General features: G+C 41.6%; 1 protein-coding gene across 1 annotated transcript in view; it reads left to right on the top strand.

The window, feature by feature from the left end:
- Positions 1 to 13527, top strand: part of TASP1 (taspase 1) — an 85926-nt gene extending 72399 nt beyond the window's left edge. Inside the window, exons 13-14 of the mRNA XM_082306177.1 lie at positions 196 to 269; positions 12183 to 13527. Coding sequence (XP_082162303.1) covers positions 196 to 269; positions 12183 to 12275 — 167 coding nt within the window. The 3' untranslated portion in view covers positions 12276 to 13527. The remainder of the gene's footprint in view (positions 1 to 195; positions 270 to 12182) is intronic.
- The last annotated feature ends 12457 nt before the right edge of the window (positions 13528 to 25984 follow it).

The raw sequence follows: 25984 nt of genomic DNA, 5'->3' as shown, positions 1-25984 counted from the left end.
GGTTGTTTGATAGCTGTTTCTTTTGAGATTGAATTATTCTGGTAAGTAGTTTTTGGTCTTTTTTTTTTTTTTTTTTGTCCTTTCCCAGGCTATATTTTAAGCTATATTTGTTTATCAAGATTCCAGTCTTGTTAAATTACACCTTAAATTTTAAACCAACGCATTTTTTGTGACTTCTTGCATTTTCCTTTATAGTGGAATTTCTGTGGAGCCATACAACAGAGAGCATGTGTGTAGGATATATGTCTGCACAGGATGGCAAAGCTAAGGTAAGCCATGAGGAATAGGTTGTAATACAGTAGAATGAGTGCAGAAGCTAAGGAGAGTATGAAATAAAGATATAAGAAATTCCTGTCTTTAAGAGAACAGAAAAAGTAATGGGCGCATAAGCAGTTAAGTGTATCTATTGATTGGGCATTTCTAATTCCTTTTTTTTTAATTGCAGCAGTTAACAAACCTACATGCAGCAGTTAATAAACCTACACTAATGTATGTATTATGTCAGGAAAAGGTGCCACAAACACATGTCTATTCCTTCTGCTGACAGTAATTCTATTTGAATAGCTTTATCCAGCTTGATTCAGTTATACTGGCTATTTAGGGTGGTACGGTATTTTTCTGTGGGCACGTCTTGCTTCAGATAAAGCAACTTGCACCATCAAGGAAGAACGGAGAGGATATAAAACAAACTTCAAGCTAGTTCCTAGAATAGCCTCTGTGATAAATAATTTGGATATTAACATCCATGTTTTCCATTTCCTGGGGCCTAATCTTTTTTTTTGTTTGTTTTGAATGAGAGAAATAATATGTTAAAATTGAGTTTAGTAATGGAAACTGGAAGAGTCCTTAACATCAAGGAGCAGGGATTAACCAAGAGGATGAGGCACCTATTCTTAGAGCATTGAAGGGAGGAAAAAGGCAGGTATTGCAATGTAGCAACTGGAGCGTTTAGGAGAGGTGTTTGGACAATAAGAATGAACATGGGAGAAGCTGCAAGCAGAGACAGAATCATAATTTCTGTAGACATTTATAAAAGCACAGCCATAAATATTCAAGACCGAGTGTGAACAATCAGAACTAGTTAAAGGCAGTGACAAAAGTGGGGGAAAGAGCTAGAATAAGAAGGCTCTCTGATATAGTTAAAATAATGGGGGAGGCAGGGGTGTTTACTGGAATACTTGCATGTATTAGAGGAGTGGATGACAGCCAACGAGTTTATGCCAGCAGGTAAGAGCAAGAAAGACACCCAGCATTTTGGTGGAAGGATGGATATTAAAGCCTGGAGAAGGAAAGAATTTGAGGGCCTGGATTGGTTGGGTCTCTCCAGAAATGGCTGCTTGTGTGTCTGCTGAAGAAGAAAGTTTACTTGTCAATAATGGAGGAGGAGAGGACTACAAAACCCATGTCTTTCTCTCTCTCTCTTTTTTCTTTTTGCTTTTTTCTTTTCTTTTTTCTGTATTTCATTTGAGAGATAAATACAAAGGAGGATGTAAGCAAGATAATAAAAGAATGTACAAAAGAAGGAAATTAACATCAAATATTTTAAAGAGCGAGAATGGTGTAACATGCTGGTTGACACATTGGGAGTGGATGAGTTCATCCTCAAGGAGTAAAATGAATAGATAAAAAGACAAGAATGCTCCAGAAGGAGGAGGAAGATAAAAAGCAGCTGGTGAAGGAAGTGCTGGTAGAGGTGTTAGTGAAGTACTTGCTTTCATGGCTTGTGTAGAGTTCTTTCCAGTTAATTATCCATGGAATAGAGTGTGGTTTTTCTTGTTTTCTTAATATTTATTTCAGATTTATTGGAAAAGAATCCAAACTCAAGCTAAAAGCTCAGACTGAACTGAGTGAAACTAAAGCAAGTGCAGCTGCAGGCGTTCTAGTATTCGCTAGTTAGTTTGAAAACCATTATCTTGTGTTCACAGTGAAAGAAGAACAACTATTAGAATGAGCGATGTTAAATGATTCCAGTGTGCACACCTGTCTCTGGTTTACACCACAAGGCTCCAAGTGTTATTGTTTCTTCCTGGTAGTGTCTGTCTAATTAATAAATAAATGCTAAATATTAAATCGGTCTGGTAATGAGTACTAGCATGACAGTGCCATGCCCAGAGATGTTTTCCTACGTACAGTTGCAACATTTGACATCTGGTGTGCATTGTTTTCATACTGCTGGTAAATTCTCCAGCTGGTAATCTTGATTGCGCTGACAGACACAGCTGCTCTTCTTGGTTCACTTTTAAATTATGTTTTTGACCTTCATTGAAGAGTTAATCCCCCTCCCTTTCTTCCTCCTTTGAGTCTGTGGCCACAAATGCTTTCCAGAGAAAAACCACAAATGCTTTTGCTGCTGACTTCTATTGATCAAAAAAAGTCGTCTGTCATAAAAGCTGGAATTTTATTCTGCTACAACTAGGACTAAGTTATAGATGGAAAACTGGGCTTGAAATAGAACACCATGTATTGCAAGTAAAAAAAAAAAAAATCCCTTTTCTTTAATAGAGTAACTGGTTTAGTACAATTAATTTTGAGTGCTTGCCATGAAAGAATAATGGTATAAGAATTCATAAAAGTATAAAATATCACTTGTTTCTGAGTACCATCGCAAAATGATCAGGCCGTGGCTTGTAAGGAAACATCTTGCTTTCCTGTTTTTCTAGGGTGGTAAAGAGCTTCAGTTTTTATTTCTTTCATCAGTCTAGGACTCAAGTTTTATTCTTAAACCAAGGGGCTGTCACAGTGGCTGATTTTGGGCTGGTTCAATATAATGAACATGAAAACATATTTTATAGCAAGACTTCTAGAGAGTGAGAAGGTTTTTAAGTGTCTACTGCTATGAATTAGACTAATATTAGAATCATAATTATATAAAGGGGTACATACTAAGGAAAAAAAGGATCCTGCTTTATAATCTTAGTGTGATTCTTTGTGCCTTAGGGGTTAATGCGTTTCGTAATAGGACCGAGCAAATGGTGGTTCTGAACCCCAGACGAAGATTGTGGAGCTATAGGAGGCCTTTCAAGGCAAACACTTAGACACTTTTAAGCTAGATACCAGCTCACCTGCAGATGCTGCTCTGCTCGAGAGGTGGAAACATAACCAATTAACCAGCAGCAACTCCTTAAAAGAACAGTGGGATGGGAAAGTGGGATCAGAGACTGGAAGTGGTTCGTACATCCTGACCTGCTCGTCCTTCTGCCTTTTAGCACTGTGAGCTCTCCAAGTACTGATCTGGAAGTATCCCTGCAGCAGGGGTTTATTTCCTCCCGATTTAGAAAAGACTGGGTTCTGCAGCCGGCCACTCACCTCCAGACTGGACTGCCTGAATGCTGACTTGCCAGCCTAAATGTATAAAATGGCTGAGCCTGCAAGAACTGTGGAACAATTTTGCACGGTGACTAATAATTGTTTGATTTAAAGCATACTTTCTGGAAAGGTGTCCAGTCTTTTTTTGGAAAACCAGTTGCCCGGAAAAGTCACTGTTTCCTGTTGAACGTTGGTTTAAAATGTTTGGTTGAACATTACTTTAAAAATACGGTGGAGGCTTGCCAGATGAACTAAGTTCACACCTTCTTGCTGACAGTCATCTCTGGTTGCATGTCCTATTACTTGCCTTTAGCTCTCTCTCAGCACTGAGAACGTATTTCAGCTCCTCCACCACTGATGGCGCTGGCAATGTCACCTTCACTACCTGCATAGTGGATATCTCATTGACTTCCCTCTGACTCTCATGCCCTTGAACCCTTATGTCACTGCCACAAGCAGCTGATCACAGCGTATCCTTGCTGGTTCAACTGTACTCTTCTTTGTTTCTTGTCGTCCTTCTTGACATGAGCAGTTTCGTAATCACTCGGTGCCAGTGTTTGTCACATATTGGATGTGGAAGGAAACAAACTTTTCATCTGAACAGCTTTGACTCATTTATATACTTCTCGGAACTAACCTATACCACCTATTGCTACAACTTATCCAGGCCGGTGCCTGGGAGCCTCAGCTATGATGAGCTTAAGGGACAGATATATTCTGGTTTAGAAGTTGCCAGTCCCAGACTTCTTGAAGGAATACCAGGACAGATTGTTTCAAAATTAGGCCTGTTCTTTGGGAAGATGAATGGACTTCCCGGGATCTCCTGAAGCAAGTTCCTGCATTGCCATCTATATAATGGTAGAATTGTCACGTAAGCGGACGCTCAACTATTTCTAGCCGTTAGCGAGGCTGTTGTGGAAGTTTCTGGCTGTGGCCATGGGAATAGATAGAAAATATTAGTCTGTGGACTTCCTTTGCACTTACGTGGCTCCTTTTGTAGCAGTAATTGCTGCATCAGCAAAGGTTAAGACTTTCAGATTGAAGGACTGGGAGATTAAATATCTTCATAAACTGAGGAGGTATGTTTTTTTTCTTTTTTGTTATTGTGATGTTGACCCATTAATTACTTGATATGAATTCAAGATCTTTGATAAGCAGTTAGCTCTTTTAGATTTCCTGCCCAAACTTTCATCCTCTTTCTGAGACACTAATCTTCAGAATAACCTTCCAGATGGTTTTTTTTATGGATCCATAGTAGATCCAACAGCTGATCGTAGCATCAGCTAAGAAGGTCACCCTGTTACCAGAGCTGTGACCTCTTTAAAGATACTCTGGCAGCTTTCAATTAATCAGTTCCAACTTTCCTGAACTGATTAGGTTACATTCAGAGAGCTTAAGCGATTCTGTTGTCACCACTGGGAAAATTGCTCTATTCTGATGCCTACAGTGTTGCTTCTTGGAGCTCTGTCCATACTGTCACAGGCGATGTGCAATATCTGAGGTCTTAACAGTTGGTACAGCATTTGGTAGAGCAGTTTAAGTTTCAGTTTGCATGAAGGACTTTGAGACCTTCTGCCATGTTATTTGGGAGGGGGAAAAATAACTCCTTGAATTCACCCATAATGTGATTTTAGGTGTAAATGGAGAACGGGAAGGAAAGGAGGTTAGTGGGTAGGTTACAATTTAATTGACTCCTCTTAGTTACATAGTCTTCATATTTTCTTGTTCCTTGTCTGCCTGCCCAATGGAGGACGCTGAAAAGGAAAAGAATTTCTTCAGCCTCAAATGACAGTGCAGCATATGCCTGCAATGTGAATTCACATACCAACTGCATCTCTTGAAGGGTCTGGTTATGGGTAGGCATCCTTTCTTTGATTCAGTGTTGCGTATCTGTGCATAATCAAGCAGGAGCCCTTTTATCTCAGGCAGGGTCTGCAGAGTATTTGTTCACTCGAGGCCCACTGTATTCTGTGTGCAGAAAGTATAAGTGGGCAGGATGTGCCACAGAGCTGCTTTTTTCCTGGATATTCCAAGTTTCTTGTGTTCTCTTAGTGATTTAGAGTAGTTGGTGGTGGATGATGTTTTTGCTTGAAAATAGGTACCTCCTTACTGTGTTTTCAGTAGCGTTTGAAGTCCGAGTGCTTTCTTTCCAGTGAAAAATCCAATCTCAATATCAACAATGTGCACTTCTGGTCCTGTGTTACATGTAGGTATTTGAAATAATTTCTCACCTCAGTACACAGTTCTTAGTAGATATACATTTACTATATGATATACATTTACATTTACTATATGATCTGTGTGTAACTTTGGCAATTATTGTAAATGTTGGTAACTTTGGCAATTATTGTAAATGTTGCACTTTTGAGATACCCTTGTACTTCAGCTTCATAGGTTTTAGTTTTTGTAACAGCTAGATGACCTAGACAACAAATATCTAAAAATCTAAAATATTGAATGTAATCCAATTCAGTTGCCAGATTAAATCTCTCTTTGGCAGATACTCAGTTTTTATAACATGAATTACTAAGCTTTATGTTATGGCAGGTTTTAATATTGCAAAGCTACATATGCCATTCTTTCCATTTTCTAATGAACCAAACTCAAGTTGCTTTGCAAGATATGGGGTAACAGTAGTGGAGAGTGTTGCATGTTGCTGTGTTTGAAAACATCCGTCAGCAGCAACTGCTGTCTACACCAAATGTTGTGGCTGCAATATGCAAACAGAAACTTTATCTTTGACAGTTCATTTCATTTTCCAGTATGAGGAAACATAGTGGACAGGGAGACCATTTCCAGTTCACTTTTCCTGTTGAGATGTTAGGTTTTGTAATCAGATTTATTTGCCTTTACTAACGCTGTAAAATTTAGCAAAATGACTTCCCTTTATGTTTGAAGTGATACATATGACAAACGCTGACTGTAGTGATTGTTATTGGTTTTCTGATGATGGGCTTCTGTATGTTACTTTGCGAATAAAAGGTCTTTGAAGGCCCTTCGTCAGAAGAAGGGCAGTTATCCAGTGCTCATTGGGTGAAGAAATACATCTTGGAAGAATCCTAAATCTAATTTGAAAATTAGTGGAAAAATTTACTGAGCCTGTTTAGTTAACAGAAATACTAAGTCAAATAATTCAGTCATTCATTTCAGACTACAGAAACAGTCTTTTAACTTCATGAGACAGGAAAAGTGTATGTCACTGTTATACTTTTTTTTTTTTTCTTTAATCTGCACTCTTGTCTGGAGACTGGGGAATCAGTCAGAAATTTTCACTTGAAAAGAACTCTGTGCATACAGTGGAGCATCCAGTTCTCTCATAAAAATAAGGTATTTATATTTGTTGGAAATAACCTTCAGTGGTAAGATACCAGTTAAAATATTTGGCTCATAGACCTTCATGGAAATTATGGGCTCTGAGATGGGAAGATAAGTTCACTTTTTTGGGTTGAGTTCTTGCATAAAGCCAGTAGTTCTGGAACTCTCCTCATATTTGGCCGACATATTTTTTAGTTGGAGCAGAGAAGATTGGATTGTGTAGCCAGGCCTGCAAATATAAATGCAATAACTTGACTTAGCGCCTGCAATTCAGAATGGTAAAAATCACATTTTAAGATATATGGCAGTATGTTAGAATACCTCTACAAAAGCCTGGGATGCTGAGCTGAATAGATGATTGGTTGGTACATGGCTTTAGACTGTCTAAATACATGTATGAATGATTTAGAGAGATTAAAATGTTTTCGTTTTTAACTTTCTTAAAATTTGATCTTTTTTTCTAACACATTATATTTATGTTTTTAGATACATAAATAGTGTATAGTCATATACTTAACCTGCAGAATGAATTTGAGCTTGGAAAACCGTTAGCTTCCTAAGTTACCTGTATGTGGAATCAGTATTTTCAGTGCCTGAGAGCCAGAAGCAAGCTATCAGTATGTCTGTCTTTCTGTCTTTTGCCCACAAGGATAATCATTCTGGACCCCCTCTTTTTTTTTTCCACCTCTTTTGTTTTCTTCTTTACGATTTCACCAAACGAGTTGCACGTGGGATATTCTGATAGCAGCGGTTGCAAGTACTTTGAGGGGCACCTTCTCCTGTCATATGGCAGATGTACGTTCAAACCATGTTGGAGGAGAGCTTCCCAGGAGACGGAGCGGCAGAGGATGGCTATTGCTGCCAAAATGGGCTATTACTGCCTAGAAAATAAATTAAGACTAGGTGGCCAGATGGTTCTCATGGTGGAAGCGTGTACCCAGCTAGAAAACTTGTCAACCTCTGAGTGATTCTGAATTCTAAAGAATATATGGGTTTGGTGGCACTTTTCTTTAAGGAATAAGGTGGTAGAAAGCAATTTCATTAAGTATATTATGTCCTTGGTCTTTCATTATATTTTGTCTCAATAGGGTAATGAATGGAAAAAGTTTGTTTTATAAATTATTCTGCCCAAAGCACATCCTGAGCATGTAATAAGAAAGCTAAACACATGAAGTACTCCCTAGATTTGCTTAAGAACTGAATGTGCTGCCATCTGGTAGTTGTACTCTGTCCTCTTGGCAGTGTTTGATTGACTTCGGTTTTCTCATGCAGCACTGTCTGTCTTTTGGCTTAAACTTTATATTCATTTTACATTGTATTTGTGCTTTTAATGAAAAAAAAATGAAGCTGTTGTGACAAACTAATACTTGTATGTGAATAAAAGGAGGAGACTAGCTCTTTAAAGACTAAAAAAATCTTGATATTAGTTGGTCTCAAGGTTGTTTCAGAATCTTCGTCTATGAGACATGAAGTACAACTTTTGTTTTGTTTGGTTGGTTTTTTTTTTTAAAGTATACTAAAAATAGGTAACTTGAAAAGCAGGTCAAATGTTCATGACAAAAAGATGAAACCATATATTGCCCCTGTAGAAGTTAACACTTACTCCAGGGCAGAAAGACCTATTAGTTTTGGACTTGAAGGGTAGTGGGAAACTTTCCAGCGTGCACCAAACGGGACAGAGAGAGAGTAACGTTCCATGGGCAGTGTCTGCAGCACTGGGGTTGGGGGAGTCGGTTGCTCTGTGGTTTTGGTTCGCTTAGGAGGAAAAGAGGGAAACGTGTGCTTGGTTGGCAAGTACACGGAGCAAGAATCAGTGTCTGAAGGTTGGTTAGCTTGTCTGTGCTTTATGGAGGGGTGGGAAGCAAAATCAAATATTTCATGTAGCATTTACCTTTTTTTCTTTTGAACTTTGGGCACGAGGTTCCTCCTATAAGCTGGAGACAAAGATCTGTGGTGACTAACTGGTTTCCTAGCTGTCGGGACCTCTGCTCCTACTAGGCCCTCACCAACCTCACTTTTCTGTAGGAAAGCAAATCAAATCACAATATTCTTAGGGACAGTAACATTTCTATTTATGGAGCTGAAGATATGGATAGCCCTGCCGTTCTTCATCTACCTTTCCTTGGCATACGGTTTCCTCAAAGAGAGGCTTCCATGAAGCTGAGTGGAGGATTAATTCAGGAAAACGTTTTCTTTTCCTGTTTTTGTGCGCTCCCAGGCACAATTTCCCCCAGATGTGGGTTCATTCAACTTGTAAAGCTGACGGACTAATTGAATTCAATTAAAAGCTTTCCAGTGTTGTTCTTTTTTGTTTGCTTTTTATTTTTATGTTTTTAAAATCTAAACCTAATCCACTGTACAATCTGGACTTAATGTAAAATATGATGTTGGGATATAAAAATGTAACAAACTGTACAAATAAGTTCTGTGGTTGCATTTAAAAATATTAAATGTCCTTTGATCTTTCTTTTTATTTACTAGAGTTTGTTCTTATGGCTAAGAACAAGGGAGATATAACTGTAAGAATTCACTTGGGAGTTTATCTGAAGTTGTCTTGACGTGGCAATGTTATCCTTTCATATTACTTATTAGGTACCGTATTTTAAACTCTATCAGCTCAGATCTGTCTCGCTTTTGTTCTACATAAGGCAGCCATTGGTGAAAGTAATAAGAAGTAGTCAATGTAAAACAGCATCTGTGTTTGCTCTGTCATATAAAGTATGCAAATAAACAGGATGCAAGTAAAGGCTTTAAGAAAGGTCTTGTTATATGTGGTTTGGGTGTTTCTGTAAATGGAAATGTACAGATGCTAGCGTATAGTGGTTTAGGGTCTTGTGTATGGGAAATGTGTTTTTCTTTTTATAGGAAATGAGTTTTTGTATAGGAAATGTGGTTTGGACAGCTGTTTAAGCATAGCTACTTGATAATGCATTGATAGATATTGACTATCTGCTTATCCCCTCTGGTATATTTTCCTTTCCTTGCTCAAAAACTTAATAGGATATTATGCTTAACTAACTTTTTAAAATAACAGGATCTATAAATTTCATGTGGATTCGATGAAGCCTCACGTTTTGCTCCTGCAATTACATAAGGGTCTATTAGGCATTTAACTTTGGCTTGTGAGTTAAGTCAAGCCTATGCAAAAGGTTAATTCATAACTTGGGTCAGAAAACTAATTTACACAAATCAGGTCTGTTGTAGTTATAATGAAAAGACTTGATTGTAACATTCATGATAATGCTAATATTTCTTCTGTTTCAGTAACAAGCTTCCTCTCTTATGCTTCTTGGCAGCATCCTTGGGCCTCTGTGCTTTTTCTTGTATTGCTGCAATGATCTGCTAATAATTCTGACTGATCGCTGTATAAGCAGTCTCAATTATGAATAATGCCTGCCTTAGAGGGGACCACGGGTTTGTTTTGATTGCAGTATCTCACTGAAGTCAGTGGCATTCTTCCACTGAGGAAATTTGCTACTGTGCCCGTCGAACAATGCTGCTTTTACACTGTCAACCCATCCCACTTTTCATTTAGAAATTTTCACAGACCTGGAAAAATGTCTTGCCTCCGTCAGTCATAAAATAAAAAATATCCTCCTTCCACTAGTTTTTCTTACTTTTTCTTTCTTTCTTTTTTTTTTTTTTTCCTTTTTTCTTTAAACTTACGAAATAACATCTCCAAAAACTTCCAGTTACATTTTGGGGGAAACTGTAACAGATTTGAAAAGAATCTTCTTCTTGAAGTGGTAAATCACAGTTGTAACCAAAATTGTTCTGAAAGTAGGAAGATGTTCGTATATCAAGCGGGAAGGCCAGAGATCAAAGTTTTAGCAGTAGAATGAAAACCTTGAAATGTTTTTAATTAAATCTCATTCTGTAATTTAACTGAAAACAAGACCACCTAAGAGCAGACACCAGGATACCCTTATCAAGAAAGCAATTAATAGAAGCTGCCTCTGAGATACAAAAGGTCTCTTCGGTGCAGTGAATTGTGGTTACAGTCTAAAATCACTTTCTGCTCAATTGATGCAAGTTATTCTTACTGAACTTTTACATCTGTACTTTTTGTCACAACCCATTGCCTCATTGCAAATTATACATTTTGCAGCACTTAAATCTTTTAAATGGGATAATGTACGTACAAAAACTTAAATATGCAGTTGGCTGCACTTACAGGAAGCTGTAATTTCTAAATGCCAGCAAATTCTGTGTTGTGAGCTTTATATCGTAGTAGGAATCATTTCTAGTTCCTAATTTAAATAATTGTTTAAGCATTATGTTGTCTGAGCATTAATTAATCACTCAGTGAAACTTGTAATTCATGAGGAGACTGAAGGCCAGCGCTCCTGCTTCGGTGGGAGGGATGGCTGGAGCGTAGCTTGAGCTGGTGAGTCCCTGCCACTGCCCCTTTCTGCCTCGAGCCTGGGGGAATGCTGTTATCAACCCTGTTGCGTTTTGGAGTTCCACTAAGGCTCTTTTTTATGTTTTACCAGAGCCTACTCAGCAGCTCCGAAAGTAGGAAACGGTAAAGTTTGTAGAAACATGCTTCTGACTCCTTTTGTTGTTCTGTTTAAACACTGCTTTAGACACTTGGCCCTATAAGAAAGCAATTGATAAATCTGTAAATGGCTCTTGCTGTAGCTCAAAATCAACAGCGTGGATGAAAACATAAGTGGTTTTCACAGTATAAAAAAACGTGTGCAAGGTGGAAAAAAAACTCATTAGTTTTAACAGTAAGTCAAAGTATCTTTTCATAAGTGAGTGGTTTTGCCCATCAGTAATAAAAGGCACCTCAGAATATAAAGGATCTTCAACAGATTTTTAGCGTCACTGAGTTACAATAGAGTTATTAGCTGAAGTTTTGTGTACGCAAACACACGCGCCCACTTTCTGGCTTTTACTTTCCGGCTGAAATACTGCAGAGCCATCTCAAAGGCCTGCTTTTAAAACTTCTCCATGGAAAAGGAGAATGCCTGTTGACAGAAACACAATTGCTCTTTGGGTCCATTTATTTCACAGTTGGCAACAAATATTTTAGAGGAAGTCTTTGGGGTTTTTTAGGTGGACGAGTAGGTATTTTATGCAGAGAAATTTCTTCTTTGCATCCTGATCATTGCAGTTGCCTTATGCTCTGAAGTGTTAGTTTATCTCTGTCAAATAGTTTATTGTGTCTAAGGTTTCTGTAAGGTATATTTCTGTATGCAGTACTAAACTTTTTTGAATCTCCCTAAGAAATAGACTTATAAACTATGGACTGCCACAGTTACTTTTCTTTTGTCTTCACGCTGGATATTCCTTTCTTCTACTTTCAGTGCAGTGGGTCATCCAGTTTACCTTTTCTACACATCTGTCATGGTCCTTCCCTTCATGTATTAAACATTAACGCAAACAAAACAAAAAAAGAATCCCAGTTGTTTGCAGCTTTTCAAGTTGCTTTGTAGTTTGCCCTCAGACTTCAGTGATGGAACAGCTTAATTGTTCAATACTTACAAGCTTGCTTTGTGTCCTGCGTTATTTTGCCTCTCTTCTCACTCGATAAGACTCTCTTGACTTTTCCACAGACTCACATTTCAAGACTTCCTCCTGGAGCCGTGGCAGGACAGTCCGTGGCAATAGAAGGAGGAGTTTGCCGGCTGGAGAGTCCAGAAAGCTGAACAGCTGATTCCTTACTTCATTGCAAAGAATGTGAATGACTTTTTGTAGAATAAGTTTTTTGTGTTTTAACAGATGTTGGAAATTCTACTCTTGTTTTATACCCCTTATTGCAACCATGTGCACCATAACTTGAGACAAGTGCTGCTGTAGTTTATGTTCTCACTCTGTGAATGGGGGGTGTGCATGTTCATTTTTTCCCTAATAAAACAGGAACTCTTCCCAGTTGTGCAAAGGTTATGTATGATTAATGATTGCGTTTTCATTGTTTTATGTTTGAAAAACAACCGAAAGTTCAAAAAAAAAATTAATTTAAAGATATGGTCACAATTGTCATTCATGTTCTAAATTTAAAAGTAACAGGCCTTTGAAGTGGCTACATAATTATGCAAAAATGATTATGGTTTCTAAGTTTCTCAGTGGTTTAAGGAAATCCAGGGGTGGTTTAAACATGGGTTGATTTTTTCCTCCCCAATAAGGAGGACTTTTTTTTGTCAAAGAATGGTTTCAGTGAAACAAACTAGAGCAAAATTAAGGCTAGAATTGTTTTTAAATAGTCTTATAGGTCATATCGCTGTTCCCAAACGAAGATGTTAATAGCTTCAAGCTGTATGTATTACAAAAAGCTATATGAAGATAATGTATCGTAACGCAGTCTTTATGTATAATGGAATATTACAATGTAAATAAGAAAACAAAGTTTATGGAAAGATTCGATATTATTCTTTGCTTCTGTTTAAATCTATTTTTAAGAGAGGTACAGAAATGAACATATTACTGGATGCGAAGTGCAATGTGTATTAAATGGATGTTGGGAGGTCTGATACTAGCTTTCTTATTGATAAAGCAACTTCCTAAAGTCCAGCCACAGCATGGGTATTTATATAACTGTGTGTAATATGTATGTACTGTGCATAAATTTACTGTAATTTTTTATACCTTCAACAAAACTACGTTATAAAACAATGTAATCCTTGTCTGCCTTGTGAAGCATTGGCAGCTGAACTGTCGTTTGTCACCAGTTCTGATACGTTCGCCAGATCGCCCGAGTCCTACAAGTGAGTTCTGACATACAATCTTGCATTCAGTACCTTTTTCTTCACAGCACTGGCAGCAATAGACGATTTTTGTAATTACTTCATTGTCCTGATAAGTATGCCAAAGAGAAACTAAAATCGTTCATCTTTTTCCCTGGTGGATATTTGATAATTCTGTTTTCAGAAATAGTGGATGAATAGATATTCAGACTGTATTCGCTTAATCGGGCATTGTACTTGCCTGTTTTGTAATGTTGTGCCTGCCTATAACAGACATACTTGACTGATTAAATGGTTACATTGATTGTGGTACCAATCTTTCATGGAAAAAAATCTTAATAAATTTTTTTTAATAGCCTGAGTTCATTTTCACTCCTATGTTACAGCATACATTAAGATACTGTCATCTTTGTGTGGTTTTTTTAATTGTGACATCAGTGTAGTCCTATATTGAAGATATTTCTATACAGTTCTGTAAATAATATGAAACAGGAGCTTTCCAGGTTGCAGAAACAAAAAAGTGGAATGCATCTGTCTTGAAATAGTTTGTGCTGAGATATCGGACAGGATCCTCAGTGATACACTCATGGTCTGATGACATGAAGAACTGTACTACACCACGTCAGAAATGCTGCAACAAAGCAGCTGTGTTGTCACAGCCATTAAAATTGCTCTAACGCGCAGCATTAAATGATTGCGTGGGTGCTTCACTGTGTAGTGAGTGAAGAATTGAAGATCGTGTGTACGGGTTTGTACATAGCCGCATTTGAAGATGGCATTGGTGTTGGAAAAGCTAAAGTAACAGCGTTAGCCTGCTTTCATTCTAAAAGTGCTTTTCAGTGTCAGCTTCTTAGAAACTTTGGCATAAATGTACTCTTTCATGGAATAAGCATGGCCAAATGGCTTGTAAAATGTAAATTGAGAAATTGTTTCTTCGCCTTACTCGCTTAATATCTCTTTATGGAGATTTGGATTCCAGCACATGATTTTTTTTTTTCCCCCACACTATCTCAAAATTTTATTTGTGTGTATGTATGCGTACATAGATATAAAAACATAAAGATAATGTGCTTTGCTTTTACTTTGATTTTGTGTCTATATAACACTTTTTTTTTTTTTTTTTGGAGGCAAAAAAGCTAGGCTTCTTCAGGGAGCTACTTAGGAATCCTTGTTTGAAATTGAGCACTGTGCCTTTTCATTGTCCAGCTTTTCCTCCTCCTATCTAGGTAGAGGAAGTAGAGGAAAAAATGAAAAAAAAGGATTCTCTTGTGTTGAGAATCACAAGCAAGGTGCAGAGCATAAACCAGGTACAGAGCTGACTTTCTACCTAAGGTACTTAAGAGAAGAAAACTGTGTTAGCACATACAGATTTCTGTATCCGTAATCGTGAAGACTGGCAGGAGCAGAATTTCCTACCATCCAACTCCTACTTAAGCCAATAGAAGATCTTACACTGCTTTAATTAGGGGTCTAATTCTGCTACTAGTTCTATCTTGAACTTAAAAGGGGCTTATGAAAAATAAATGGTGAGGATGGACACACTTTGCAATGATGGGGTCTCTAAACTCTTGTATGTGGTGAGTAACCATTGCCACTGGCATAAGCAGATACAGTCCAAGAGGAAATTATACAGTTGACAGCAATAGCTGGCTAAAATTATAAAGGAAGAGCAACCAGATGAAATGCATATAAATACAAACAATTTGAATACTGTTGATTTTAAACACGCAATTACGTGTTCTAGAGTATTTTGTAGCAGACAGGTTGGTGCCAGAGTAGTCAGTGTTCTGCCATAATAAATTTCGCTGCTAAAAGCTTGTAATAGCCTAAAAAAAAAAAGTATTTTTTGTCATCTTTGCTCCTGTACCTTTATCTTGGCTTCTGTACTTTAACAGTGGGGCCCTGCAATGAGTGACTTTAGGGCTGCAGCTGAGCAAGTCACAGAGGAGAGGCCTGTTACACTACAAAGTTTAGAGGCGATTTGAATTCCATTTTGTATATTCTGTAGGTACGAAGAGTACGCTTCTCTACTTGTGAATTAACCTCCGGAACCGCGGTGAAATATAAGAGATTTGACTGAGGAGGAAGAGGGGGCCTGATTTAGGGAAACTGCAGCCGTTCACCTGTGAAGGACAATATGGAAGATGCTGTGAAAGGAGAAGGAAGCCTCAGAGGAAGCAAAGCCGGTAATAAATCCAGGGGTATTAGCAAGGCTGTGGTAACTGCTATCGTTACTTTAAAAGTAAGTTAATAGCAGAGTCTATAAAAAGAAGCGAAAACTATGGGTTATTATGGTATTACAGGTGAAGCGGGTGCAACATTTCACAGTGGCATGTGCTAATGGTGCAATGGGACAGTCTTTAGAGCTCAATTTTGAGCAGAATGATGCAGAATTAGTTGGGAAGTTCTAGAGCATATATCTACACATTTTAAAAAAGAAAACTTGATATTCCAGTGTAATTTCTGTTTCTTCTGGTTGTTATGCGAGTCGTTTACTTTGAGTCAACAAGATACACTAAGAGTTCTGGTTATTCAGTGGTAGCAGGATTCATTTGTTCAAAGACATTGAAGTGCATGGAAAGTTTTTACAGTGTTACGTTCGCAAATAACTGAACACCATCTGCAGTTTATATGCAGCCCTATTTCAAAAGCTTCTTCTGAATCTCAAAAGGTTTGCCACTCTTAACAGCATTTGGACCTATGTAATTCTAGGTGACAGCAATCCCATCCTCTAATTCAGTAGAGAGGCACCTTTCAGGTTAAAATATGACTTAAGAAAGAATCTGGTTTTCAGGTCAGCTTGATTGGCAGGAGAAGGCTTAGAAGAGAACCGGGGAGTTGAAGGGAAAGGTCATGATGTGGCTAGGTAAGGAAATAAAGGCTTTTGCTAGAAAGCAGAGTATACAAAGACACTTCTCTCATGAGGGAGAACAGGAATCAATGTAAAGTGGGTAGAGGGAAAACAATTATTTTTAAGAAAAGAAGAGAAAAGGAGGAAATAGTTATAAGAACTTCCAAGAAACCTGGGTAAGAATTGATACATCCTTCACAGTGCTAATAAGGCTCATTTTTCAAGGGATGTTTAAAGAGAAGGAGGAGTATAAACTATTCCCATATACCTGGCCAGGATTTTCATGTGAAAGACTCATTTTGGTTTATGGCAAAGTGAGGACAAACAGAGAATTTCTGTGGCTTTTAGCATGGAGTGTCAGTGGAGGTTTTTGTAGATCCCTTGCAGGTGAGTTGAGAAAGTGCCACTGCCTCATACCAGAGTCCAGATCTGCCAAGAAATGCTGAGAACCTACAACTTGCAGGAAATTGTATTGAGATTTTATATGGGAGCTGACATCACCGACAGCTTGCGGTAAAGGACTCCTGTAGTGGGTCTAAAGATAGCGCTACCGATTAATAAAACTTGCCTCTTTTTGCTCATTTTTTACAAGAGAGCTTGTGGGAGGTTGTTCTGCTCTAATAGCCCTGTGCTTGATTATTCACTCCATTATGAGATAACACAGTGATAAGGAGGACTTGTACACTGACTTTTATTGTTTTAGATCCTATAGTGACACAGCATTTATCTTCCACATAACTTGGGCAATAAATCCCCATAAAGACCATTAGCATCACTTAATGGTGATTTGAACACAATAAATGTGTCTTGTTACCCACTCCCGTCTGTCTAATGAACCAAATAAAATATGTTAGCGAACACATGAGCAACAGATACAGCGAGACCTGCTTTCCTATGGCTTTGTGCCTTAACCGTCATACCCTCACTTACCTTAGAAGTCTCCTGTGTGACAGCGATGCAATGTGCTTATTTTATGTCCTACGTCCTATGCTCCTTTACCAACTCTTGAGTGTGCAGATCCTTGCACGGTGGTATCCTGCCCTTCTTCCCTTGTTCCCTATCCCAGTACGGAAGTGTCACCGACCCCGGCTCCTCTGCCTCCACCCGCTGCAAGACTTTTAGCCAACCCTCGTGTCCCCAGCGTCCACATATGTCTGTTACGCGAGAGACACGGTATGTGTAGTGGTGACTGTGTACGTGGCTCCTACCTCTTGGCTGCTGGTCTCAAGAGTTGCCTGTAACCCCGAAGCTGTGCTTTGTGCAAGCCTCCTGTAGGCAATGACCATCCGTCAGATCTGTAGTCCTCTTCAGATTTGCAGAAATTGGCTAACGGACACAGAATCGCTGAAACTGCACGTGAATGTGCAAGCATGGTTTCCTTAGGGTCCAGGCTACAGAAGTCTGAAGCAGCTGCTTTTCCTTTTTTCTTAAAGAGCATCTGAGAGACATGGAGATCTATGTTCACCAGTCCCTCAACAGTGATTGCGGGGTGTAAATGTGGCAAAGCTTGGGAGGCTCCAACCTGCCCATAGTGTAATCATCCCGGAGAGAAAAGAGCTGTGAAGTCATGGTGTCAGTGCTCATCCTGGAGTTTGTACGAGCCTGCTAAGGACTATGGGTGCCACGTCCTCGCACGGTTAGCCCCCACTTGGCTCTGCACCTGCAGGCGCGCGTGGCTGTTCCTATGCACGGTGTGCAGGTGTATGTCCGTCGGACATCCAGGTGGACTCACAGAGCTAATAAGCTCTGAAATAAGTCCCCATAGCTTATTTCATCATTGCTCTTGGAGCCTATCAGCTACAATATATCGTAATAGATATTTAGGCTGGAGTTGCCCAATTTGTTATACTCAGTTACATTGCTGTAAATATCCACACAGACATACAGAAAGAGACGAACTAAACTCATCTTTCTAAAACAAGGGGTTTTCAAAGTTGTTAAAATGCAGTTTTCAGAAAGCACTGCATGAAGGTGAGTGTTTGAGGTGAGATCTGTCCCCAGCGAGGGCACTTGGAGCTCAGCTGTCAGCTTCGGCGGAGCCAGGACGTCACCCTTGGAGCTATTTCTCTTAGAGGACTCGAACATTACGAGTCCCTTAATGTCAACACTGGAGACTTTGGAAGTGAGGTGGTGCGAAATGTTTTGATGACTCATGCTTGTTTTTTGGATTATCTGGGAATATCTGGTGGGTGTGCAGGGCTCGAAAAGCCAAGTGGAAGAACCAAACCACAGGCTCCTCCAGGCAAATAATCGGATGCAGCCAGGTGATGACTGCTCCAAAAGGAGCTCTTCAGTAGCCAAGGGCTCTCAGCATAGTTTTATAATTCAAACAGTTTTCCTAAAGGTGATCATTTCTACAGCTCTGGTTTCACTCCAGGTGCATGCGTTTGAATGGTAGCATCACAGCACAAATGCGAGCAAGGATTTCCATTTGCTGTGATACAACTCACCTGTGGCAAAACCCCCGTGTTCAAGGTGAAATACCAATAAACCACCATACCAGCCCAGATTGTAACATCTTCTGTTTGTACTGTATCTGCGATAGAAATCCTAAACACATCTTTTTGAATGATTTCCTTAAAATGTGAGCTGTATCTGGCTGATACAGCTGGGCAGTGTGACGCCTTGCTGGAAATCTCCTGGCTCCACGCTGCCCGTGGGCCAGAGGAGATTCAATTTAAAGCTGAGATCAAATTGTCCGCATTTGAAAATATTGCTGCTTTACTTTCTGTGGCTGAAAGTAAGCACTTTTGTCTCGGGTGCTGTGTTGTGTGCAGGTGTCGAGGCGCTGGCAGAGGGCTGTGAGGGGAGGCGGCGCTGCCTCACACCAGCTGCGGCCGCTTCCAGCCGGTTCCGGCCGGTCCCGGCAGCCCCACCACAGGGCACAGCCCGGGCCCTTCGCAGCACCAGCGGCACCTCGGGGGAAGCCGGTTTAAGAAAAGGACAAAACAGCGCCCGGCAGCAAGGAGTGAGGAAAAAAAAAAGGTGAGAAACAGCTCCGCGATCCCCTCTTGCAGGAGTGGGTGGGGAATATGGGGGTGAGGGGCGACTTTGAGCCTGGGAAAGAGGGGGTGCGAGGAAGGTGGTGTTTTAGTTTGCCTTTGTCTCTCACTATCCAAACCTATTTTAGTTGGCAAGAAATTAACTTAATTGTCCCAAAGTCGAGTCTGTTTTGCCCGTGATGGCACTAGGCAAGTGATCTCCCTGTCTTTATCTCGATCCATGAGCTTTTTCATCGTAATTTCTCCCCCCGCTGTCCTTTTGAGGAGGGGGAGGGAGAGAGCGGCTGGGTGGGCGCCGGCAGCTGGCCCAGACCAACGTGCTGCAGGTATCAATTACAATTGCACCCAGAACTCCCTTCAGGACTGAATCCAAAAGTAAAACTTTGCAGGAGGTATTCTTCTGGTAGAGTAGTTTTCTCTTGAAACCAGTGAACTGATTTTTTGTGCCCTGCAGCTGCGTGATTGTGAGCTAACATAAAGGAAACATAGCTGGAAGCATGGCTGGAAGAGGGATAGGGAGGATGGGATAACCCGCTTTTGGCTGATGTTAAATCAGATTAGGTATAAAGTGAAACTGCCCCCTCATTGCTCTCACTGTGGTTATTCATCTTCTTGGATGTTGCTCTTATTGCTTCCAGTCCACCTCTGCTACAAGGCACCGTCAGCTGCTTCCTCCGTGCTCTGCCAAAGTGAGCGGTCTCTGCTCTGAACAGCTCCATCTGTTGGCATTGCATTGCCACATAGAAAAAAAAGGCTAAAAAAAAATCCCTCCCTCCACCCCCAAACCAAGCAGCAACAAGAATAGCCTTTCTGCTTGGACTGTGAAGAGAAATGATGGGCATGGTGCCTGGTGCACCAGCTGCCTGCCTCTGAAACCCACTGGGTAAAACTCCTGCATCCCTGGGCTCCCCTGCACCTTCAGCTTCCTCCGAAATCCGGAGTGCCACGTGCCTGCTGAGCACACTGCAGCTCTGGGCAGGGGTGAGGAGGGAAACCCTCCGCACCTTGTGTCCTCACACCATTTCCTTTCATTTCCCAGCCCAGACTGGCCATGCCACGTGCAGCCAGCAGCAGCCTGCCAAGGGCTGACAGGGGCTGTGCTGTGCTTGCTGGACAGAGGAGGCGGAGGTGGCCAGCAGCACGGGATGGCTGTGGGGGGCTCGTGGGCCCTGCCTGCTGCACACAGCTGGAAGGGGGAGCCACTGTGGGAGCAGCTGAATTATAAGATGTGGAAAGAGGCAGGAGGCATCCCTACAAAGCTGCTCAGCTGGGAGCTGTGGAAAGGGCAGCTCCATTCCTCTGGGCAGTCTCCAGTGAGCAGCAGAGCTGGGGTTGCTGTGCCCTGTGCCGGGGCAGCTCTGTGCTCACCGAGAGCTGTGCTCAAAAACCAGGGACCACAGGTCAAGGGCGACGCAGGGATTGCTGGGGATGAAGAAGTGCTGTGGGTGGCTTGGAGGTTGCTATAGATGAACGCGTGGCATGGAGATCGTGAGGGGTGAAGAAGTGTGGCAGGTGGCACAGAGATGGCTATGGAGGAACACGTAGCATGGAGATCACTAGGGGTGAAGAAGGATTGCGGGTGGCACGGCGGTCGATATGGATGAAGTGCATGGAGATGCTATGTCCGACCTGGCCACAGGAGGGTACCACAGACAGTGACACAGCCACTGACACGGTTTCAGTATTGGAACTAACACATGTTGTAACATCACATCTTGCTACTCCGCATCCCCTCCGCTACAAGAGGACGAAAGTGTGAACACGGCTCGTGTCCGAGTTGGGCAGAGCATCAGCCAGTTGTACCTTTGTATATAAATCCTCCTCAGTGTTTTCTCCCCTGGGCTGTTGGGAATGCATCTTCTGGATTAAGCCTTCATGTTTTGCTCGAGGCATTAGCAAAATGCTGTGACAGCTGCGTGATTGCCCAGTACACGAACCTTGGAGAGCGAAGCTGCTTCCTGACCTGGCTTCGCGAATACGCTGAGAGTAAAGCAGTCTTTGCAAAAAAACTGTTGCTTGGGGAGGTGGAAATTCAACACATACTTCTTTCTGGTTTTAAGGACCTAGAGCCTAATGCTGAGCGCCAGTAAATTCAGTCATCTCCCTGGTGGCTCTGTACATGCTGGGCTCAACTCTGTGGCTGTGTTTGAGCAGCTGCATAGCTTGCACTAGGCATGAATAAGGCTGGCATCAACGAGGGCTGCTTCAGTTGCCTGTAATTGTCCAAAGCTGGAGCTATTTAAAAAATTAAGGTTACAAACATACTCACAAGCAAATAGTTTTCCCTTTTATGGTTTATATGAGTTTCTGCTTCAAAGAAATTATCATCTGCCTTCTTGAAAGTGTGGTCTTCTTCCACCTGCCTTCTTGAAAATGTTGTCTTCTTCCAGCTGCTTGTGGTGTAGGTATGAACAGGATTACAGAGCATCCAGTGCTTGACATCAAATATTGGATGTTTTTAGTATTGATACCTTTTATATGTGGCCTGGTCCTAAAGCAAGAATGAGGCTTTATTCATGGTACTTGCTTATTATTTGTTTTTAAAGTATCTTCTTCTTTAAGGGACATCAGATGTTCAGAATATCAGAAAGCAGTATACTTTATGGTGAGAGTAAATATTCTGATTTTTCGATGGAAGCTTTTTTTTTTTCCTCCATAAAAGGCAAAAGAAATCTGCTAGCTAAATAAATGCAAACATTTTGCTTCTCATGCTATGAAATGTAGCATGCAATATGATCCAGCCTCATTTGTGAAGGAATAGTTGTAGTTACACAGATGAAAAATTATACGTAAAAGGCAAAACCAAACAAAACTGCGTAGCTTGTTTGCTTATCTTCAGTTGTGATTGTCCTTTGGAGACTGACGCCTGGCCCAGAGCTGACATAATGCAAAATAGATTGCTTCCATGGACTTCAGCAGGAGTTTGGACTGGGCTATGTGATTTTGCAAAACCATAAATGCCTCTCAGAAGGACATAAGTATAACTTATTTATGATGGAAAAAGTGGGATATGAACACTGTGGTGACCGCTTCAGATTCCCAGATTTCTCTGCCTTGAAAAGGTGTATCTGCAGATTGCTGTTGGAGATGGCCACTCCCAGAGGATGGGCAAGCAGGATCTGAGGTTTCCCCACAAAGGATAACACCTCTGTGTGCTCCATTACTGCCCTCTGGCATGGTTTGAGTTGCCTTGGCTCAAGTGTGGGTACAGCCATCCAGGGAAGAGCGGCAGCCCTCAGCAGAAATCCTCCCTGCACGAGTCAAAGCATCGGCATTTAGCAGACACAGGGCTGCTGTGGGCATTGGATGCTCACACGCAAGCAGGGACCCACCCTCCGGCCTCAGCAACACGTTGGCCGTGTAGCTGAGAGTTCAGAGAAGGGCAGTATCCCTTCTTTGGCAGATGGGAGGTAGCGATTCAGCAATGTCAGACAGAGAAAATGAAACAGAAGTTAGCTGGGTGCCCCAAGAGCAACCTTCCTTTTTTTATATCCCTTGTCACAGCGCTGGGACAATCTTGAGTCTGGCACTACAAACCAGCAGCTTGTCAACACTAAGGCAGCAGCACAACAGTTTGGTCTCCCTGCTATTAAAGCAGACTTTCCTTCTGGGAATTAAAGGAAAAGAAGGGAATAAGCAAGCTGCTCCCCCTGCTCTCTCGCTGCAGCCTCCCCATGTTGGGAGGCAGGCTGCTTTGCTGGGTTTCGACTGCAGTAGGTTTGCTGGGTGCATTCACAGCTGCCTGACGTTGCTGTGTGACTTCCAGCCTCCTGCAGGATGCTCTGCACTTCTGCAGCCCGAGATGGCTGTGGCCATAGGGTTCAGGACTAATTCTTCCTGAAAAGCTGGGTTGTAAAGAGACAAATGCCAGTTGCAGCTGTGGGTACGTTTCTGGAAGGTGCTTGGATGACGTTGTGTTGGGAGCTTGAGAAGAATGAGGAGTGGAGTTGGCGGAGCACCTCATAGATGAGGAAAAAAGAGGAAAACTAAAACTGAGGTGCTTTCACTTCAGAAGCTTTGGGGTTGTATTTCTAACAAAGTGAAGTTCAGATCAGAGGAAGCAGCTATGGCCTCCAAACAGCCCCAAATTCTGCCTCTTTGCTGAGCTACCCTAACCACTTTGCAGCAGCCTTCAGGTGTCTTAACAGTTTGAAGAAAAACCGCTACCAGGGCTTGGGAAATGTGAGCGAGTCTGACTTTGGTTATGGAAAAGCTACTAGGCAGAAGTATGAAAAGCTTGCTGGTAAATCATTTACAAGAAAATATCTTGCTCAGCATGGGGTTTGCAATGAGGGGGTCATATTTAATGACCTGCTTCAAATGTTATTATAAATCATTACTTCCTCACCAGCTAAATCACGGCTGCCTAATAGTCTGTGTGCTCTCCCGTAGAAATGTCACTAACTCATGAACATGTTGGAGTTTGGAGCCACGTGGCCCCGTGGGATGGAGGGAAGCGCAGGAAACACGAGGGGCCGTCAGGCGTCCCAGGGGGGTGATGCCCATCCCTGACTCGGCCGCAGGGCTCCTGTGTATTCATAGCACCGTCCGCCTCTGCAAAATGCAAGACCTTTGGGAGCTTTTTGACAAGACGCTAAACTTGAGTAACCTAAATGAAAGTATGTCCCTGGTGCAGAAGCAAGAACAGTTTTCAGGAGGATAAAGAAGGCGAGTGTTTAACTTTGGCTGAATGGTGCCTTTGAGTTATGCAGGGAAACTTCTTCCAAACTGCTTAATAGACCTCATGCCCACCTGGGATGGTCAGCAGAGCTTCGCAATAAACTGCTCCAGAGCCACTCCGGGCAAAATCTCCGAATCCTCCTTGGGTTATGCACAATCTGCAACAGTTAGAGGTGCAGGAGGGATGGCAGCCCACGGGTGCACGGCCAGAGGGATGTCTGTGTATGGGGTGGAAAACTCCCTCCCCTCGGAAAACAAACATCTCACCTCTGAAAGGCAACAGGCACTGCAAACACAAGGCAATGCAAGTCCCACATCCATTTCTTGACTGAGGATCCACTTTGTGCTGCAAGGAGGCCATGGGCTGCTTTCACCTATCTATTTTACACAAAGAAGTGGGGGAGAAAAACTTCAGGGCATTCTGTCTGCGGAGGCAGTAACTCTTTAGAAAAGTGTACGGGAGTGGGGATGTCAACAGAGAATTGGTAGCTCGTTACTTTTTTCTACCTTTAGTTCATGACTTTAAAAGACATCCCTGTGCATCGCATATTCTTTGTCCTTGCTGCCCGTGTGAGAATCACAGTCAGCAGTTCTGTAGGTCATTTAGAGAGATTTTATGGTAACAATATGCAAGTGAAAGCAGTATTTCTTTTGATGGATATGTTTAATGCAATAGTGCTTTTACACTTTAAAAAAATGAGAAGAAAGAGCTTTCATATTATCTCTTCAGTCCATAGTAAGCATAAAAAACAAAGTCAAAGCATATTTAAGATCTTACTCTTTCTTAAAAGCACTACCTTACCTAAGGAGAAGAAATAAGGCTTGTGATCTGGCTTCAAAGTAAATGGGCAATTTTGGATTTGGGGTGAAGGTGGAGTAAGGAGGTGGGGAAGACTGTGTGAATGGGAAAATGAAATCTTCAGCAGAATCACCACTACCATAAATATAGCTGTAAGAGGGCCCAGAGACCCAGGGACTTACCCTGGCTGGGCTGTCCTGTTCCCCACACAGGAACCAAGACCGGTGTTCGCCAAGTCTGTGTACATCGTTGTGTATTTTCCTCAGCCTCTTTTTTTTTTTTTTTTTTCTCCTTTATGCATGAGTAAGATTTCCATTTTTGAAGAAAATCTGGTAGCCTTTTGTGGGCAGTTTGGAGGAGGGGAGGGAAGTTTGTCTGAGCTCAGCTGGCAAGGCCACCATCGGACAGGTGTCACAAGCTGGTTTGCATTTAATTTCCCAGGGCTTTATTGAGAAAAGAATACTTGAAGTCACCGTGCATGGGCAGGCACAGAGTTCATACCATTCATACAGGTTCGTCTGTATGTGAATTGCATGCTGGTACACTGTACACTGGTACAATTCCCCCAGTTTTGTCTGACCATACCTCCTCCTCCACACCACGCTGGACCTACTTGCGTGCCTGTCACTCCGGTGCCTGCTGCTCTGCAGCCTGAGGTCTCTTCCCTCACCCGTGGTTGGACAGGAGAGCTCCCAGGTCCAGCTCCTATTGAGATGTAGCCTGTGCAAGCAAAACCTGTTAAAAAGTATGCAACTCTGCTTATATGTTTTGCAGCTCTGGATGGGCTAGCATCTGCCTGGATTGTTGAGGAATCTCACTTTACCAGAGTAATTCACCTAGAGGCCGAAATTCCTTCATGTTGTGCTGCTTCAATACTACTGCAAGGGGCTCATCTAAGACTGGGATGATCTTCTGATGAGTTTAACCACAATGAAACAGGTAACTGAACCGATCTCACTAGTCCAGATAGGGACCCAAGGCAGCCCTTCCAGTGTCTGGTGTGAAAGCAGAGAGAAAATACCACAGGCTTTCTTTTGACTCCTACTCCACTGACCAATGCTGGAGTCCAAAAGACACCCCTGCCCACTCTGTTTGTTTGTTTGTTCAACACTCCTACACCCCTATTTACTTACTGACACAAGGGACATTGGCTCATTTGGCAGCCTCTAATGACAGCTTAAGGCTCACCACCCTGTACTACATCTGTGGTGTTAAAAATATAAGTTTTTCCAAATGAGGAGTGGCAGTAAGCGAATGCAGGGAGCTCTTCTCTAATTCACAGCGTGTTTGCTTTGTCCCACACCTTTGTTTTGGGAGTTGCTGTTTTCGTAGAAAATGAGTA

The sequence above is a fragment of the Platalea leucorodia genome, assembly GCF_965183815.1.
Source record: "Platalea leucorodia genome assembly, chromosome: 3".
In the NCBI taxonomy this organism is placed as follows: Eukaryota; Metazoa; Chordata; class Aves; order Pelecaniformes; family Threskiornithidae; genus Platalea; species Platalea leucorodia.
Note: the sequence above shows the minus strand (reverse complement) of the source record. Positions and strands in the feature narration are given on the sequence as shown.